This window comes from Amblyomma maculatum, unplaced genomic scaffold, assembly GCF_055883805.1.
Source record: "Amblyomma maculatum isolate TAMU_Amacu unplaced genomic scaffold, ASM5588380v1 scaffold_15, whole genome shotgun sequence".
In the NCBI taxonomy this organism is placed as follows: Eukaryota; Metazoa; Arthropoda; class Arachnida; order Ixodida; family Ixodidae; genus Amblyomma; species Amblyomma maculatum.
In genome coordinates, this window is record NW_028146740.1 from 5,589,248 (window position 1) to 5,610,129 (window position 20,882).

At 45.6% G+C, this 20,882-nt stretch overlaps 2 protein-coding genes across 2 annotated transcripts in view; both read right to left on the reverse strand.

Moving 5' to 3' along the window:
- The window catches only part of Mip (Myoinhibiting peptide precursor), a 73,724-nt gene that overhangs the window by 17,913 nt on the left and 34,929 nt on the right, over window positions 1-20,882 (reverse strand). The window lies entirely within an intron of this gene.
- LOC146171976 (uncharacterized) lies at window positions 3,569-5,559 on the reverse strand. The gene has a single exon (XM_084586251.1). The coding sequence runs from the start codon at window positions 5,540-5,542 to the stop codon at window positions 3,740-3,742; it is 1,803 nt and encodes a 600-aa protein (XP_084442377.1). The 5' UTR covers window positions 5,543-5,559; the 3' UTR covers window positions 3,569-3,739.

Here is a 20,882-nt window from a genome sequence, read left to right on the forward strand (position 1 = left end):
TATGACTAGCAACTTACCGGTATCGCTAAATAGGAAAATATACAATAGTCGCATCTTACCTGTACTCACCTATGGGGCTGAAATGTGGAGGCTAACCAAGAGAGTTCTACTTAAGTTGAGGGCAACCCAGAGGGCTATGGAACAAAAAATTGTAGGGGTAACATTAAGAGATAGAAAGCGTGCAGAGTGGGTCAGAGAAATAACTCTAGTTACCGACATTCTAGTGGAATTTAAAAAGAAGAAATTGACATGGGCAGGACATGTAGTGCGAAAAGAGGATAACCGATGGTCGCTTAGGGTAACAAACTGGATTGCAAGGGAAGGAAAGCGTAGCAGGGGGCGGCAGACAGTTAGGTGGGCGGATGAGGTTAAGAAATTCGCGGGGGTCACGTGGATGCAGCTAGCGCAGAACCGGGTTAATTGGAGTAATATGGGAGAGGCCTTCGCCCTGCAGTGGGCATAGACAGGCTGATGATGATGATATATATATATAATTATAGGGTACTCAAGGAACAGTTGTCAGTCGTGAACTATAATTATCAGGCTATGGCCAATTATCCTCTTCATCAGCTAAGTAATTCCATTCGCAGATCTCCAGGGAGAAAAAGAGAACATGAACGTATCTCTGTGTGCTCGATATTCGAATAAATGTTTGGAATGTCTCATTCTTTTGTTTCTATGTGGTGAGAGTGAAATGTACCTATTGCGGTCAATTTGAAGGGCTGTATCTAAGAAGATAAATAAACCTGAGTCGTTTATTACTTGCTCTCATTTCATTTCATTTATTAACCTTAAAGGCCCCTTTCGGGGTATTACATAAGGGGTGGGGTAGACAATCATAAAATATTGCACTTTTTTTTTTTTTCTTTTTTTTTTTTTTTTACAGATTTTCACGTGATAAACACATTTCAATGTTGGCACTGAAGGATGATGGACAGGTGATGGTAACGACGGAGTGGGATAGGCCGTTCCAGTCTGACGCGGCTCGTGGAAAGAAGGAAGACGAAAAGGTTACGGTACGGGCGCGTGGACGAGCGACTTGAAGTGAGTGGCCGGTGCGATGGGAAATGCGTGGCGGAGGTGCGCAGATGTATGGTTCTTGGCGGAGTGAGCTGTAGTAGAATTTGTGGAAAAGGGATAGGGTGGCGATGCGGCGACGGAAAGAAAGACTTCGTATGTTAGACTGCGATTTCAAGGATGATACACTGACTTCGTATGAATACTGCGAGTGAATGAAACGAGCTGCGCGATTTTGGATGGCTTCAAGTGCATCGATGAGGTATCCTTGATGGGGGCTCCAAATGGGGGACGCGTATTCAAGTTTAGGTCTTACCAGTGTGTTGTAGGCGAGTAATCTTACATCTGTAGGTGCATGACGTAAATGGTGCTTGAGGAATCCTAAGGTTTTATTCGCATATGATATTATGTTAGTAACGTGTTCGCGCCAAGATAAGTCATGACTCAATATGACACCCAGGTATTTATATGAGTGGATGAGCTCTATTGAAGTATTAGCAAGCCTGTAAGAGAAAGAAAAGGGTTGATGTTTGCGGTGAAACGAAATGAGTTTGCATTTGTTTGGGTTAAGGGTCATTAGCCAATCATCGCACCATTTTTTAACGCGGTTAAGATCATCCTGAAGGGCATTTTGGTCGGAGATGTTATTTATTGAGCGGTAGATTACGCAGTCGTCAGCAAATAGACGGATATTACATGAGAGGAGGTCTGGTAAGTCATTTATATATATTAAAAAGAGGAGAGGGCCTAGGACAGAGCCCTGGGGTACACCTGAGGTTACAGGGACGGAATTAGAACACTGATTATTAATAGAAACTGTCTGCGAGCGGTACGCAAGGAATTCTTGGATCCATTTTAAGATGTTAGGGTGCAGGTTCAGTTGTGAAAGTTTGAGCAGTAGGCGTCGATGGGGAACTTTATCGAATGCTTTAGCAAAATCTAGAAATATGGCGTCTGTCTGAATATTCAAATCAAGGTTAGCGTGTATATCATGGAGGAATACTGCGAGTTGTGTGATGCAAGAATAGGTTTTACGAAATCCATGTTGCGCAGGGTGAAGGAAATTGTTAGTATCCAGAAAATGCATGATTTCAGAATAGATAATATGCTCCATGATTTTGCATGGTACACTAGTGAGCGAAATAGGACGATAATTTAATGGTGAGTTTTTGTTACCGGATTTGTGTACTGGAACGACCTTTCCCTTGCTCCAATCATCTGGTATTGTGCCTGTGGAAAGAGACTGAGCAAACAGTAGCGATAAATATACAGCACAAACATGCTTAATGTTCTTTAAAAGTTTAGAATTTATTTCATCAGTGCCTGCTGATGATGAAAGTTTAATTTTATCTATTACGCAGAGTATTCCATTAACAGAAATATTTGGGATAGGCATAGTGTGAGCAATGATAGTAGGTAGAGTGGGTAAGGGCAGATCAGGCTCGCTCGTGAAAACGGAAGAAAACGCAGCTGAAAAGATGTTAGCACATTCGGTATCACTAAGTGGTTCGCCTGAGTCATTATTGAGTGTAATCGAACGCGTGTTTTTAGGGTTTAAGATTTGCCAGAACTTTTTTGGGGTTGTGTTTAGGATTTTGGTCAAGTCATTATGATAGAAGGATCGCTTAGCGTTTTTAATTGCTGTTAAATACAAGTTATCGGCGGCATAATATTTATCCCATGCGCAAGTACTCGGATTCTTTCTAGCTATCCGGAATAGGCGTTTCTTCTTATTCTCAAGTTTTTTTAGGCATTTTGTGAACCACGGCTGGTGGCGATTATCATGGAATGTAGTTTTCGGGATATATTTGTCTGCGAGGAAGTTAAGCTTCTGTCGGAATACTGACCAGTTTTCCTCGAGGGATCGGCTATTAAAGGCTGCTTTATAAGATGGGAAATAGGTGCCGAGCTCGCTCCGCAATGCTTCGTAATTGCCTTTATCATATAATCGGATAGTCTTTCCCGGATTGTGGCGCGGTGTGGGAATAAAATTAAATTCTGTGTGGATGACTTTATGATCACTAATTGCCCGTAAGTAAGTAATGGACGAGCAACTTTCGGGATGACTTGTTAGTATTAAGTCTAGGATGTTTGCAGATTCATTTACTACACGCGTAGGTTCTAATACTAGCTGGGTAAGATTAAAATTAGAACAAATATCGATGAATTCATTAGTGTCAGCTCGGTTATCTACGGAATGAGCCAAGTTATTCCAGTTTATCGTCGGGTAATTGAAATCCCCGAAGAGTATAATGTGAGCATTCGGATACTGCTTAGTTAATTTAGCTAATATGATATTTAGCTGCTGGCAAAAATTGGGGGTCTTGTGCGGTGGTCTGTAGCAGACACCCAGCAGTACTGAGTGTGGTGCTGCTCGGCAAATGAGCCAAATTATTTCGAGATCGGATGAAGTGTCTATATTAGTGCATGATAAATGATTGCTCGCCGCTATCAAAACGCCTCCCCCTCGTGCGTGTTTGCGGTCTGAACGGAAGAGAGTGAAATGCGGCAGATCAGCAAGTACCTCATCATCACCAATGTTATCTGTCAGCCAAGTTTCTGTTAAAACCAGCAAGTTACTATCGGATGAAAGCACCAAGTTTGATATGAGATCCCGCTTTGGAATAAAACTGCGTATGTTAGTAAAGATTGCTGAAAACGAAAGATTAGCACGGTGACATGTTCGGGGGCGTGGCTGTTTTGAATGTTTTCGTCGTGATTGCTAGATTTCTTTTACTGTCTGCTCAGTCTCGTCGAAAAAATAGCGTTTGGGGCCTACATGGAGGGTTTTATAGCGCAAGGAAAATTTAACCTTCTTTGATTTGGCAAAGGCGACAAGTTGTTTCCTAACATCTTGAACTCGGCGGGAGAAATCCTCGCCAATGCTAAAGTCAGTGTCTTTTAGTTTGCGGCCGTTTGAGAGGATCAGTTGCTTAGTCTTAAAATGGGCAAGCTTTACAATTATGGGACGCGGACGTTCCGTACTGTGACGACCAAGACGGTGCGCACGTTCAATATCTTTACTGTCTAATGTTAAATCCAGGGTATCGGAACAAAGGTGAATAATGCGTTCTTCAGATTCGACATATGTTTCGGATGGTGTAGGATCCGGAAGGCCATAAAAAATCAAATTGCACCTCCGCGAGCGGTTCTCGGCGTCATCAATTCGGTCCTCCAGATCCCGCACCAGCCTAGACGTCTCCTCTGCGGTACTCTGTACATTTTCTACGTCTGTTGACAAAGTTTCAAGTTTTTGATAATGAATTTCTAAAGCGGCAATCCGTTGAAATAAATCGCTAATAGTCTTCTCTGTTGTCGTTAGCTTGTTTTTAATGTCCTGAACGTCACTGATTAGAGTAGCCTGGCCAGAGGACAACGTCTTTAGTTCAACAAGCACCTCCGTAGTAATATCAGGCCCCGGATTCATTTCTATATCCCCAGATAACAATAGCAAGTAACGTACAATTTCCAAACATTCAATAGCGACGTCGACACAACACTGTGGGCTCGGAAGCTGTACCAGAAAGTAATTGCTAGTTTTCTTTGCATATAAAGCGTATGGTTTACTGACCTGCATTAGGAACAGAAGCGGATTAGTGGCCTGCATCTTGGTACAGCCACCAAGCCCACAGAGCGTCGCCGATGAACGCCGCTCTTTTATATTGAGTGTGTCCGATGCCGTCGTTGACGATGGGTATGTCCAAGATTTCGGGAGGGTCCAGTCTTGCAGGGATGATACTGTCAAGTTTGATGCGTTGACGGCGGTGAGTAGACGGGCATGCATATCACCATCGTGATAATCCGGTAGATAGGATGGCGCCATTCCCACCCCAGACGGGGCGGCAAGAAGCGTGTGCGTGAAGACTGCTGCTAGCACCTGCATTAGGAACAGAAGCGGATTAGTGGCCTGCATCTTGGTACAGCCACCAAGCCCACAGAGCGTCGCCGATGAACGCCGCTCTTTTATATTGAGTGTGTCCGATGCCGTCGTTGACGATGGGTATGTCCAAGATTTCGGGAGGGTCCAGTCTTGCAGGGATGATACTGTCAAGTTTGATGCGTTGACGGCGGTGAGTAGACGGGCATGCATATCACCATCGTGATAATCCGGTAGATAGGATGGCGCCATTCCCACCCCAGACGGGGCGGCAAGAAGCGTGTGCGTGAAGACTGCTGCTAGCACCTGCATTAGGAACAGAAGCGGATTAGTGGCCTGCATCTTGGTACAGCCACCAAGCCCACAGAGCGTCGCCGATGAACGCCGCTCTTTTATATTGAGTGTGTCCGATGCCGTCGTTGACGATGGGTATGTCCAAGATTTCGGGAGGGTCCAGTCTTGCAGGGATGATACTGTCAAGTTTGATGCGTTGACGGCGGTGAGTAGACGGGCATGCATATCACCATCGTGATAATCCGGTAGATAGGATGGCGCCATTCCCACCCCAGACGGGGCGGCAAGAAGCGTGTGCGTGAAGACTGCTGCTAGCACCTGCATTAGGAACAGAAGCGGATTAGTGGCCTGCATCTTGGTACAGCCACCAAGCCCACCTGGTGCTAATAGTTCTAAGGGCCTGTCTAAGAATAGTAATAAGGCCCTGTCTTCCCTACAAAAAATGAAAGGGAAGAAGTAGAAATCCCATGCTAAGCCGGGATCAAGGCGACCGCAAGTGGTCCCCTATATTCACCGAGTGGCACATAACTTGAAGAAGGTCGCCGGCCGGTATGACGTACCTGTCGTTTTCTCCGCGCCCAAAAAGCTGAACGGATTGTGCTCGAAAATCGGGCAGAAGAAAAAAGCCCTGTGCGAAAAGAGGCACGGCAAGCATTACAGTTCCTGTGCCGTCGGAGTGGTCTACGAAATCCCACTGACGTGTGGAGGGGTCTTTATAGGCCAGACGGGTCGCTGTAATAACGACAGAGCACGGGAGCATGAGAAATCGTTAGAAAACGGAGGCGGGTTATATTTGTCTACCCATTGCAAAGAATGCAACTGTGAGCCAATGCTTAATGGTATAAGTATTCTGGGCAGGAGTCGCGATTAGGTGGCACGGGAAATTCTTGAAGCCTTTATGATAAAAAAAAAAGGGTAGCATTTGTGTTAGCGACTCGTCTGTATCCCTCCGTAGAAATGAAGTTTCATTCCTCGATAATTTTTTGTGACGGCATGCACTGTTCGACCTTAAGCCCAGAATTTTTTAACGGCCTTGCGGTGTTTAGTTAGGCGGGTTGTTAATTTCGTCGCTCATTTGATTCTGCATTTGCTACCAGTGCTTTTTGTTGCTGTTGTTTTAGGTTTGACCGCTGTTGTTTCTTTTGTATTGATTCTGCTTTTGCTACGATCGTCCTTTGTTGTTGTTGGCTTAGTTTTTTTTACTGCTTTTGCTTCATTTGTTTTGACTGTGCTTTTGCTACGATCGTCTTTTGTTGTTGGCTTAGGGTTCTGACTGCTTTTGCTTAACTGTTGTGACTCTGATTTTGCTACGATTGTTTTATCGTTTTATGTTTTATTTTTTATTTGTTAGGGTTCGGGCTGGTCGCTTCTCTTGTCTTACTCTGCTGTTTTCGGTCCACACTGCATTTGCTATGAGATATGGCCTGCCTTCCGTTTAAAAAAAAATGTTCTTTTTTTCCCGTTTTTGACAGTTTATCTACTGAGGTTAGAAATATCTTGTCTGATTTCATGTTGGTGCTGCTCGGCATTCACGTGTTGGGTTTGGAGCGGACTGTGGTGATGAGTGTGATGCTTGAGATGGACGTATAAATATGCCACCTTTCCGTTTAATAAATAGTTGGTAGTGTGCGCATGTGGTGTCCCCTTCTTGTCTGTGTCCGTTTCCGTGTTGCGCCGCCGTTCAATTCCATGTTCAATGTAAATAATGAAATCAAATTAAGCCGCCCCAGTCCATAGTGGTTGAAAGAATAGAGCCATGCTGTATGAATGTATGCGTGTATTTTTTGTTTTTATTATTCTTAATATTTTCCTTGGCTTCCATGTTCATATTTATGTATTGTACCAGCTTTCTGATGTACTGCTGTAGACTGGTTAGTTTGTTACGGGGTCACAGACCTCGTCAGGCAATCATGCCTTTTGTCTCTGCCACCCGCAGGAAGGAGTGATTTCCTGCAAATAAAAAAAATGACTGACTGACTGACAAACTGTCAGTATTTCGTTGTGCCAATCGTGGTAGACGGACTGCTCGTGCTCGTTGAGAAACTATTTGCCGGAGTGTGTGGCCATTTGCGGACGATGCGACAGTGCCAGCACTCGGCCTCCCGGGGCCCTATTTTCGACAATTAGCCGTTTTGTTCAAATTATGACGTACGCGTGACGTGTGCAGTAGGACGGTGGCCGCTTACGCAAGCACACAATCGGGTTACACTTTTTGAAATAAAAGAAAAATAAAGTGATATAAAAAAATAGCGCCGTCGCCTGCTACTTCATGTTGGCGCCAAGTATGAAAAACGACGAGGCTCCTGCAGGAACCGTTGCAGTGCGTTCCGCAATTCGGAAGCCTCGGGTTGCAGTGAGGGACATTCGACAGCAGCTACGCACGGAGACAGTGCGCGAGTTTCAGCTGAATAGTAAGTATGGCAATGGGCGCGGAAAGTAGCATTGCCCCTCACAAGCCCAGATGACCTCTCAGGTTCACTTATTACCGGCTTTTAAATGCAGGAACTGAAACGCTTAAAGACCTTGTCGTAAACAGAAGGAATCGACCGGTTTCCGAAGTAGCTGCAGCAATGAAGAAGAGGCGCCCGCGCAGCCGCGATGGTCGATGTCTCAAAGCAACGCTCGCAGTCTCAAAGTATCGATTACTGTTAGGTACTGACTGTGCTGCTCGCCTTTTTCGAACACCTACATTATGACTAGCTACCGTCAGGTCAGGAAGTCTGCTTAAGTTTCTAACATCTTGTGTCGGCTTGAGTTGTGTGGAGTGGAAGGCACACGCTTTTTCATGCGTACGTGCGATAGGATGTTGCGAAACGCGAACGTTGTCTGAGAAACAGACGAACGGAATAGCAGGGAGGTTAGCTAGGCCCAGGCTGCCGTACAGAGGGAGGCAAACGGAGAGTAAGAAAAGAAAGCGAAAGATGGATGAGGAAATCGTGGAATGAAGCTAGGGCGCCGCCGCGTATTCCTTACTGTCAAAACGGCAAGATGCAAATTAATAACAGGATATTATTTTACGGCTGTATTAAAAAAGGCAATCAACACAAAATGTCCCGCAACAACATCATATTATTAGAGCATACCGTCTTAACGTGCTCTGGAGTATTCATATATTTTTAAAGAAGCAAATGGTGAGGCGCCATGCATATCAGACCAAATTTTTACATGAAACACATGAAATGTGGCAGGGCTCTTCAATTCATTAATGTTGCAGTGAGTGCAGACAAAAAAGGCAGTTTTTAGGGCCAACAATTAGGTCAGTGATCCCTCGCTCCTGTCGCGCGAAGTTCCTGCACACCATATGGCCCCTCAGGCAGATAATTAGAGAGTACCGCGGTGCTCTATGAAATACTTCGTCTCGCGCAGATCAACTGCTTGAGTTGGCAGGCCGCCAGTGCTGCGCTTGGCAACAAAAGGGCGGATCGATGGTTTCTTTATGAGGGCAAAGCGTTTGGAGCGGGAGGCTGTAAATTTTCGTCTTCATTATTATTCCTCTAAAAGGTTGCGCAGCTGAAAAGTATCCTTATGACGTCGTTTCAGTGCTTTCTGAAATTATAACAAGATGTCTCAGCTTGCTTCACCATTCACCAAACTGTCTACAAAACTGCGGTGAGTTTACAGCTGCGCGTCGAATTCGCCATGTTGTTTATGCGGCCGTCTCAAGTGGTCCGAAATGTGGCGCCCAAGTTTGGTCATTTAAGCAATGGCAGCACATCCTTTAGGTAATGAAACGCCATTTCCAGGTCATTATATAATAGAGAGATTAACCTTGCCGGAGAAGCACTGATATTGACGCTTACCGGTTTGCCTCTTGCGCACGCGCATTGGCAGGGGTGAGTGCAATCGCGGCCATTGTACCTGCGTGGGTACGGTACACCGGTTTTACGTTTACGTTGGAACGTCTCCGACAAGCGCTCTTATGTTTATGCATGACGCATATGCGCCCACGCAACGTCAGCCAATCAGACTTCAGGATGCGGCTCATGACAGCGGGCAGTTCATTTCACCCCATTCGTAATACAAGCGTAAGTGCTTTCCTCTCTATCATCTATGCCGTCGTTTTCGTGCACAATTACTTATAAATACCATTCAGGCATCAAGCATAGCCCTGCTAACTATCCGTTTTCACGCTCACATCAATTTTACGCCACCGCAAAAAGCCATTTCAACAAACAGCAGTTTCGCGCCACATATTTGAAAAACGTGACTTTTCCGACAAGCAATCAGAGAAACAATATGGCGCTGAACGGCGGCCAAGTGTGTCGAAAGAGTCCCGCACGCAGCGCACAAGTGACAGCTTGCGCGTAAAGCTGCCTTTTGTTGAACTGCGAAGGTGAGGTTTTACAGCTCTCAAGACGCGTGTCGCTTTTCGCAAAGCTCTTTATGCTTCGTGTTTTTCTTCAGTTCAGTTCAGTTCAGTTCAGTCGTTCAGTCGTGTCCGACTCTTCGTGACCCTATGGACCATATTTGGGAACACAGCGCGGACAAGACGCAACACAAGAAAACGAAAGTAGACAGGACGGAGCGCTGAACTGACAACTTTTATTTCAAAAGAAAGAAGGTGACCCGTATTTAAGCGGTGCCTATCATAACACGTCCTTCTTTCTTTTGAAATAAAAGTTGTCAGTTCAGCGCTCCGTCCCGTCTACCTTCGTTTTCTTGTGTTGCGTCTTGTTCCGCGCTGTGTTCCCAAATATGGATTTGAACCAACTAGCCCAACAGCAAGTGTTGCCTATGGACCATGTCACGCCACGCTTTCCGGTCTCTCACTATCTTCCTAACACATAACTTCATCTGCAGTGCCTCGAGGATGCCATCTAACCATCGCGTTCGCTGCCTACCCCTTCTTCGGCGACCTTCAACCTTTCCCAACATCAAATCTTTCTCCAGCGACTCCTCTCTTCTCATCAGATGACCAAAGTAGCTGAGCTTTAACTTTAGAATTTGACCCTCCAGTGAGCAGTCAGGGTTTATGGTCGACAATATCGACTGATTTGATCTTCTGGCAGCCCAAGGAACTCTCAAGAGTCTTCTCCAGCACCACAACTCAAACGCGTCAGTTCTTCGGCGGTCAGCCTTTTTCACAGTCTAACTCTCGCATCCATACATCACAACTGGAAAGACCATAGCACGAGTTATACGGATCTTGGTTGGCAGACTAATGTATCTGCTCTTTACTAGGCGGTCAAGGCTAACCATTGCTCTCTTTCCCAGAAGCAGGCGTCTCCTAATTTCGCGGCTGCAGTCTCCTTCCGAGGTAATCTTGGAGCCCAAGAAGAGAAAATCTGTCACAGCTTCCACTTCTTGTCCCTTGATGCTCCAGGGCTTGATAGGGCAAGACGCCATGATCTTTGTCTTTTTAATGTTCAGTTTAAGCCCAAACTTCTCACTCTCTTCTTATACGCGCATCAGAAGTTTCTTGAGTTCCACTTCACTTTCTGCCATTAAAGTGGTATAATCCGCATATCTAAGGTTGTTGATACGTTTTCCAGCAATCTTCGCTGCAGCTGAAGATTCGTCCAGACCGGCCTTCCTCATGATGCACTCTGCATATAGGTTAAATAGGCAGGGCGACAGTATGCAGCCTTACCTCACTCCTTTCTCAATCGGAAACCAACCAGTAAGACCATGCCCAGTTCTAACTGTGGCCTCTTGCCCTTCGTACAGGTTCCTGAGGAGACAGATGAGGTGAATTGGAACTCCCATCTCTTGGAGAGCTTGCCACAATCTGCTGTGATCTACGCAGTCAAACGCTTTCGCATAATCAATAAAGCAGAGGTAGATGGGTTTTTCTTACTGCATCGCATTAAAGCACCTGAATGAACTTTAGCAGGTATCGCTGGCCAGTTGTTATTGTCATCGGGATTTCCATATGCATGTTAAAAGCTGAAGTTTGTGGGGCAGTATGAGGGGACTGTATTCCACCCCGCTCACACTCCGCAGGTGCAACGTTCTCGCTAGTGACCTGCGGAGGAAACAAAGGGGGCAAAGAACGGGGAAAACCCAGCGTTAATACTCGAATGCTATTTATTGCACTTGCAAATAATACAGAGCATGTCGGCTAGCTATACATCAACAAGGTTTTCCTTCGAAGGGAAAGGCTACGTAAGAAGGACTTTTGACTCACCGGCTGGGGAGTTGGGGTGCGACTTCGGCGGCGGACATTTGCACGCGCCGTGAATATAGCGGCCGGGATCTCCCGTGCGCGCCGCATTTTTCGGACAAAGCCACACCACGGCGTTTGCCGCGGGAGTTTGTCGCTTCGCCATTGGGAACCAGAAGATGGGCGGTCGTGCACGACGGGTCCTCCTCTGTGCGCTGCGTACTCCGTGCCCGCTGTCCCCAGGCATTTTCCGAGAGAGGCGGCGGGAGACGACCGCTCGCGTTGCCGGCTCTCTCTCGTCTTCTCGCGGGAACCCGCGTAGACGTCTTGGTGGCGCATCCATCGTTGATTTTCCTTCCCCCAAGGGAGGTATTTACCTCCTCTCCCAGCCGGCGCTGCCACGGGGCGAAGGGGTAGACAACTTGTTTTGTACAAGTTGCTTTAGAAATGTAGCTTCACATTGGCTCTCTCAGCGATTACTGAAATGCGAACAAAACAATGAAATCACGCACAGCAAGACGAGGTTTTAGTTATAGGGAACAAATATGGATCGCATTTGATTTTCGCCGACGCATTAACTTCAAAGTAGTAATGATTCCCGTTTGAATTTCTTACGTAAGCTTTTATAGCTATGTGTTTTAATGATATTGATACGTGGAGAGGTTAGTCCACGAAGGTTAGTCCAGGCTGGCACCCGACACAGAACACAGAAACACAGCAGCGTCGACCTTATTCTAGCATCAAACGTTGCTACCACTTTGTCTTCTTCTGTGTCACTGTTGCTGATCGTTGTCATCTTCAACTTCCAGCGATGCAGGGCATATATGTCACATTACCCCCCCCACGAAGAGCACAGTCCCGGTGCGCACTAGGAAGAACTACTACAGGGGTAGTACGGCTTCATTCGGGCGACATGAACAATCTCGGTGCGGGGCATAGAGGCATAGAGAGGGGTACATATGTCACAATATGTTCATTATCCCGCTCCCGTTTCATTGCCATTGATGGTAATTGGGTTGGTCGCCAGTGTCCGGTCCTTTTATAATCTCGCGGCGTCTCGTTTGCAGACGCTACGGTCAGGTCATTTTGTTATCACGAGGATTACATGTAGATCATGACTGAAGAATGAAAGATTTGCATCGTTGTGACGCGTATGCCATCGTGCGTTAATAAAGCTTGGTTTTAACCCGCCGGGTTGGCGCAGTGCTTACGGCGCTCGACTACCAGTCTCGGCAGCAGCTTTTCAATGGAGGCGAAAAGCTAAGGGCCCGTATGCTGTGCGACGTCAGGGCACGTTAAAGACCCCAGGTGGTCGAAATTTCCTCCCCTAGATTCAATGCACATGCAGATTCAATGCAGTCCTAAAGACAGGGACAGACATCAACTTGGTTTAATTCCAGACAACACGTTCAATATATAGGCAAACCATGTAAAAGACATCACACCCTAAAGCGCATATGCAGCGGTGCATTCTGGTTCAGGAATTGTATTTCTTTGGATGATAGAGATAACGATCGCTTGCTTACACACGACTTTCGTTCAATGTCAATGAGAAATGCTTCGAGTATTTCACGCTGCTTCTGGTCTGAACTTGAAAAAATGACCCGTGTTTGATTGTATATCGGAGCAAAATTATACTCGCAGCGTTTAAAATGTGCCGCCAAGTGTCCCGAGCCTGATATTGCCTCGACAGCCTGCCTGTGCTCCATTAGCCGAACATTGATACATCGGCCAGTTTGGCCGATGCAGCAATTCCCACATGAGAAGGGAATTCTGTAGACCACTTTGGTCTTGCAGGCCACATAAGACATTCGATGTGTTATTGGGAAATGGCGTTTTTTCTTCTCTGAAACAAAATTAACAGCCTTGCATAGTTTTGCGAGTTTATCTGGTGCAGTGAGCACAACTCGGACATTGCCTTTCTCCTTCGCCTTCTTTAGGCGGTTTGACTCCTGGTGAATGTATGGTAGTGTCACGCATTTCGCCCGCCCATGAGCTTGCAGCTCAGTTGTCGTTGCCTGTTTCCCATATTTTATCATTTTTAACAGGCCTTCAGCAACGGATATAACGATCTCCGTTGGGAAATCTGCCTTCATCATGTTATCTGCCGGCAGGTGCAGGCTTTCAATCACCTTGTGTGTGCAGGACTTGTCTAGGGCGGCCCGTCTTGGCGATTCCTCTTTTTACTAATTTAGAATGGGCCGAATTAAAATGCAAGATGTCGTTTTTATACCTTGGCTGGTACATATAGCAAACGCGTGCGTCACGCAGAAAAAGCCTAACGTCCAGAAACTAGGCTACTATCGGTAGCAAGGTCGTGTGAAATTAAGAAAATGGGCACAAGACTCAAAAACTTCCAGAGTTCGTTCGACTAGGACATTCTTTTCATCATCCTGATTAGTTCGTGCAGCTACCAAAAGGTCGTTGACATATCTAAATATATTTCGAATCTTATCGTTGTCAAGGCGCCCTTCAATGCGTCTGTCAAAACTGGCCAGAAACAATTAACTTAGCGCGGCGACGACACATGAACCTATGAAAACACCCTCACGTTGGACGTGCATATCGCCATCAAAATGTACACATGTGTTAGAGAGGTAAAACTCTAATAGCGTTAAAAAATTCACCAGTGAAATACCCGAATTGTTCTGAAATACCACCGTTCCTAAACATTCAATGCTTTATTTTACTCTCACTAAATTTCACTTTGAGGAATAAAATAAAATATATTTTCAATATCGAACGAGAGTAGAAAACTGGGCAAGTACTCATCTTGTTGTAGCACCAGGGACGAGGAAAGATACCAGGAAAGATCTGTCCTCGTCCCTGTGGTGCCACAACAAGATGAATTTCAATATCGATCGAGAAGCCGAAGTTAGTAACAGAGGACAGCTCTTCCTCCGAGAAAAAATTAATTACGTCTTTGGGTTTAGCCACTCTGAACGGGTCATTAACAGGAAGCAGCTTCAAGTGCATTTGGATGAACCGGGAAAGGAGACCCCGCCAAGAGCCTGCTTCAGTGATAATAGCACACAGAGGGATTTCAGGGTTGTGCGCTTTCGCCGAGAAGAATACCGTCAAGCCATTGTTGTCAGCACCTTCAATTATTTTTTGCTGATTCCGAAATTCTGCTTAATCTTTTGGTTGATTAATGTCTACGGTTGTCCTGATCTTATTAGTGATTACCTCGGTAAATAACATTTACGTAACTGATAGTAAGCTGATTGGTCTGTAATTTTGTAGGTCCTTATTGTCCCCTTTCTTATGGATTAAGATAATGTTAGTGTTCTTCCATGATTCAAGTAACTCCGATGTCATCAGGCACTGCGTATACAGGATGGCCAGGTAATCTAGCACGTTAACCCACTGTCGTTCAACAAATCTGCAGTTATCTGATCCTCTCCAGCTGCTTTGCCCCTTTTCATAGTTTCTAAGGCTTTCTTAACCTCGTCCTTTGTTACAGGCGGAAAATGTGATTTGCTCTTCATTACAGCCAATTTCATTCTTGTCCTGACTACTATGGCTACTGTAGAGGTCCGTATAGAACTCCTCGGCTACCTTGAATACTTTGTCCATGCTAGTAATGACACGGCCCGCTTTGTCGCTCAGTGCATACATCTGAGTTCTGCCTGTGCCTAAATTTCTCTTTACCGCTTTCAGGCTGCGACCGTTCTTGACAGCATGCTCAATTTTCCTCATTTTATACTCCCTTATTTCGACCACCTTGCGCCCATTGATTAGCTTTGATATCTCTGTCCCTTCTATTCGGTCTGTTGGGTAGGACGCTTTTATACCTCTGCGTTTCTTAAGCAAATGTTTCGTCTCCTTGGACAGTTTGCCGGTATTCTCTCTAACAATTTTACCGCCTACTTCTATCGCGCGCTCAGTAATAATATCCCTTAAATTGTTTTTAATTGCTTCTAGTCAGCTTTCATAGTTAGCATTACCACTGCGTATCTATTTGCAGTAAGAGACTGACTTCTTGTGGTTTTCCCCTCTCAGCTAGTTCGTTGATGGAATTCTTCCTTAGTAATCTATTCCTCACCCTTTTAAAATCGAGATTAATTCGAGACCTTACCATCCTGTGGTCACTGTATAGCACCTTTCCGATTACCTCTATATACTGCATAATACCGGGTTTAGAACACAGCATCAAATGAATTTCATTTTTAGTCTCTCCATTAGGGCTTTTCCGTGTCCACTTCCGGTTCTTCCGTTTGCTGAAGAAGGTATTCAAAAATTGCAAGTTATTACGTTCAGCAAACTCAACTAGTAACTCCCCCTGGTATTTCTTAATCCATTGCCATATTTGACCACAGCGCGGTCTACAGTTTGTTTTTTACCTGCCTTGGCTGAAGTCGCCAATCAGTGCTGTATAATGTGTTTTTATTTTCCCCAGTGCCGATTGTACATCTTCATTTCTTCGTAAGAGCTTTCTTCGGCCTGGTCATCATGACTACATGTAGGTGCGTATGCTTGTACAACCTTCAGCTTATACCGCTTATTTAGCTTAATCACGATGCCTGCCACCCTCTCATTAATGCTATGAAATTCCTCTGTATTACAAGCTATATCCTTATTGACCTGGAAACCTACTCCTAATCCTCGTCTCACCGGTAAACTTCGATAACACAGTAGTACATGCCCACCCTTCGGTACAGTGTATGCCTCATTCGGCCTCCTAACCTCACTAAGCCATATGATATCCCATTTCATACCCTCTGGTTACTCTAAGAGCACTGCTAAATTAGTCTCGCTAGCTAGGATTCTAGCATTAAACATTGCCAAGGTCAGTTTTCCGATGACGGTCTGTCCTCGGAGCCAGAAATTCTTTGTAACCCACTTGGCGTCCCAGGCCTCACCGCCGCCGTGGTCAGTTGCTCTGCGGCCGCTGATGAAGTGGCGCCGGGGTTTTAAGGACTATTCGTAGGAGGTTGCGGCCAATTACAGCACCAGGGTGGCCAACTCATATTCTGGTGAGAGAGTGAGTTGACTGAGGAGTTCACCGGCATCAGGTCGCACCCCAAACCTGTTTTTGTGTAATTCCATTGACAAGCATTCTTTTTTTTAATCCAGTGGATAATTTCAAGGTACTGGGATTCAAACCAAGGTCCTCTTGGATGCGAGGTGGAGGCTCAACCTCTACGCCACCGCATCTCTACATACCGCATACCGGTGGCTGTTAGAAAACAACAAATAAAGGTTTGAGTGGTTCGCAGAATTATTAGCATTTTAAACTACTTTATTACTTTTCAGCAAGAATATATGATGATGTATATGCTATCAAAAGCTTTTGAGAAGTCTATCAAAACTAAGCAAAGGAGCAATGTTTGGTTGAACATTTCAAGAGATTTGTTGAATGCGTTATACACAAACAGAGGTGTTTCCCTGCTTCCTTGTGTGTCTGTGTATAGCGTAGCACGCAAATTTCTTAAAATCAGTAACTATTTGAACAAGCTGCGCTACTGTGGACCAGCCTTCACGAAACCAATGCTTGACGGATTACTATATGCTTAAGCAGTTTGGAGCAAGTGCTTGTGATATAAAAGGGCCTATTGTTTCTTACGTCAGATGGGCAACCGTTTTTGTGAACTAGCAGTATTTGTGCTAGTTTCTAGGCTGTAGGAAATTTGCATTGGTTAAGCGACGATTGAAATATTTTGGCGACATATTTAGCGACCCATTCTGCATGCCTATATTCGTGATGCCGTCTGGATCAGGGGATTTCTTTGTGCTTAAAAACAGATCGAGGACACCTTCCTCACTGGCCACGCTAGAAGGCAATGTGAGGGGCCACAAAACCACCTTTGATGAAAACGGAGTAGAAAAGTTCAGCATGTGTTGTGTAAGGATTTTATCCTCAGACTTAGGTTGTTGCTTTGAAGGATTTACATATCTCCCAAAATTACCTGGGGCTTAGTGCAGATATTTTCTTGAGTGCTAAGTTAAGCTAGAGCGGCTTCCATTCCTTGCAAAGGCTATTTATTTCCTCGATTGTATGCTGAAGTGTTGTCATATTTACGGGATCTCAATTTCGAGAACAGACTTTCAGCTTTCCTTTAATCGTCTGCTTGTGATGAATTATTTCTCCGGTAATCTAGGGTGATACGGTCTGCCTGGTAGCGATTCATTTGTATCTGCGGTATCAACCAAGATGGAGAGCACTTTTCTCGTGATTGTGTTCGCCCTGCAAATGTATCCAGGGTGTTTTTTATCTTTTGCATTTTTTTGTATGCCATGGGATGAAATGTGTGGGCAAAGAAATCCCTCGCATCATCAGCTCTTCAAGTTTATTCGCTTTACTCTGCGCGATCGCGTCAGGTGCCATTTCTCAACCAGTGTGGTTGCTCACACCTTAGTGCCACGCTCGTCCAGTTTCAAGGGAAGTACTACAAACTTAAACGAACATTGTCGAGATTGCAAGTGCCGGCCGCGACTAAATGAGATTAAGATTCTTGCAGCAACGCAGTGGCGCGCGAAATATTTGAGTCGTTTTTGATAAACAAAGCGCACAATTGTGTCAGTGATACGTCTATCGCCGTATACAAAAGCGAGTCTGCCTTGTTGAATTCTGTTTTGTAGGGTATGACGGTGGTTCGTGTTTATCAGGCATGTTGTGGTTTTTTCCGCTGCGCATGCGCTTATATGTTTTATATTTAGAGGTTAAACTTCTGAATAAACTAGTTGTTAGTTTGCGCTCGTCCTGTCGTTGCCTCTGTTTTTTGTGTTGTCTTTTTTTGCGCATAGCCTTAATGGCATTACATGATTCAAGCCAACTAGCCCGACAACAACTCTTGTTGAACCTTCATTGGTTCGAGAAATTTTCCTCGCTACTTTTCGCCACCAGCTCAGGCTAGACGCCGCCAATTTTGCTTTTAAAGATACGTGGACGATGTTTTTAGCGCTGTTTAATGTTGGCCGCTCGGCGTGTAGTGACACAGTCGCAGGGGATGTGCTTGAAACTCTTAAGCAATGTTCCCCCTTGAAAAGAATGACAGGTATATTTAGAATTTCAACTTTCCTTGACTATGTATACAGCGTTCCAAGAAGGCTGTTTCCAGCAACTGGAAACTATTTGACAGGCATAGCCGTGACCCCTGCAAGGCACCTTCAAGTGCACACTTCAGGCAGTGGCGTGGAGGTATCCTTCCGAACAATGCCCTAAGTGCACTGGATGGCCTATAGCGTGTCTTTCCAGCCCCTTCAAAGCTATTGCAACAAGCGCTTGGCGATGGGCAGCGCCTGTACAACCAAGCACGAACACTCGTTGCGATGCGACACAGTTTGCTTTGGAGCCAATATATCAATGACAGGCTGCGACACGGGCGTCTGAGAATGGCGTCATTTTCCAAAACACAGCAGAGAATGCGATTAGTTGCTGCCCCTTGCTAAATAGGACACCATTATCAGAAGGAGGAAAACTAGGCTGGGGGGGGGGGGGGGGGAGGGGGGTTGGAAGCGGCACATATGCGCAGCAGACTTCGGCGTCACGCGTGTGTAAATAAGCCATCGGTGGCTCTTTTGGATAACGAGACCCGGTTGTTGATCAACCTGTGACGCGCGTCATATGCGCGTGTTATCGTGCTTTTCTGCGCTTTTATCCTCCGTTGTTATCTCGCCTGCTTTGAACGATAGATCATCTTGGCTCGTTTCTTTTTTCTTTGTAACATGGCTCTTTTGCGGTTGCGGCTGCTTTTGCAATAAACTTCAGTTGCCGCTCGTCCAGTTCAAGTCTTGTTTCAAGTCGCCCTTCCCCGCAGCAGTAGGCTTTTTCGGTGGGCGGGTTGAACACAATTTGGCCCGTGGGAACACGCCTCATGCTGGTTTGGCTTTGACGGGCAGACAGGCTTGCGCTGATGTGCCCGGATTCTGTTCGATTTGTTCGCAAAATGGCGACGACTTCCTGTAGAGCTCGGACGATGCCAGCTCAGTTTTCACGGCTATTTACTTTTGGCGGGGCTACTTGAACGCGTCGAGTCTCTTCCATTTGTTTTATTTTATTCGTTTTGAACTCCTGCTTCTCTCGTACGCCGCTCTCATGAAGATAACGTCAGGAGCAGATGGCCACACGCGAAGAAATCGCCTCGTGATTCACGCTTCCTCGCCGAAGCGCAATTTGGGAGACGTCTGTATTTACGGGCCTCCTTCGGTGTCGCGGGAGCAGATGTTCCTGATTGCCTGCTTTTAAGATCGTGTCGGGCGGCCAACGACTATGCGCGAAGCCAGACGCTGTCGATAACTCAGCCGTTGAAGCCTGCGTTCTGTCGAGCGCCAGTGGGGATATTCAATGTCGTAACGAACAATTTCCGTACTTGCGCATGCCTGAAAAATTGCTCCTTGGTTTTCATTTCGGCCTTTCAAATCTTGCTTGCTGTTTTCCGTGATTAAGGAAGACGCCAGCCTTACGCTTTGGCGTTGATATTTCAAGCAGGGCCGCATAATATAAGAATGCCAAAATCGATTCCACCCGGCGATGACGTCAAAATTGTGCATGTTGTGACAACGTCAGTATACCGCTAATGACTGCCGTTTTACGAAGAGAGCCATTGAGACAGTAGAAAGCACGTAAAACAAGTTTAGTTTTGAAGAAAATTCATTTTTAGGAGGCGGGTAGCACTAACGGAAAAGCACATAGAGCTCATTATCATCATCATCATCATCAGCCTGACTATACCCACTGCAGGGCGAAGGCCTCTCCCATATTTCTCCACTTAACCCGGTTCCGTGCTAGCTGCATACACTTGACCCCCGCGAACTTCTTAACCTCATCCGCCCACCTAACTGCCTGCCGCCCCCTGCTACGCTTTCCTTCCCTTGGAATCCAGTTTGTTACCCTAAGCAACCATCGGTTATCCCCTTTTCGCACTACATGTCCTGCCCATGCCCATTTCTTCTTCTTAATTTCCACTAGAATGTCGGTAACTAGAGTTATTTTCTGACCCACTCTGCGCGCTTCCTATTTCTTAATGTTACCCCTACCATTTTTTGTTTCATAGCCCTCTGGGTTGCCCTCAACTTAAGTAGAACTCTCTTGGTTAGCCTCCAGGTTTCAGCCCCATAGGTGAGTAGAGGTAAGATGCAACTATTGTATATTTTCCTATTTAGCGATACCGGTAAGTTGCTAGTCATAACCTGAGAGTGCTTGCCAAATGCGCTCCATCCCAATCTTATTCTTCTTGTTATTTGCTTTTCATGGTCCGGATCTGAGGCTACTACCTGTCCTAAGTAGACATGTTCGCCTCTCAACTTCCAGTACTTCGCTACCTAATGCAAACTGATGTTCCTTCCCGAAGCTGTTGAACATTACCTTAGTCTTCTGCATATTGATTTTCAAGCCTACCTCTCTACTTTTCCTGTCTAGGTCATCAATCATTATTTGCAGTTCATCCCCCGAGTTACTTAGCAAGGCAATGTGATCAGCAAATCGCAGATTACTGAGGTATTCTCCATCTACCCTTATCCCTAACTGCTCCTATTCTAAGTCTCTGAATACTTTTTCTAAGGAAGCTGTGAATAGTACTGGGGAGATCGTCTCTCCTTGCCTAACACCTTTCTTTATGAGAATTTTGTTACTTCCTTTATGCAGAACTA

Coding starts and splice junctions, on each gene's coding strand:
- LOC146171976 (XM_084586251.1), bottom strand. CDS start 5,542: ATGCAGGCCACTAATCCGCTTCTGTTCCTAATGCAGGTGCTAGCAGCA.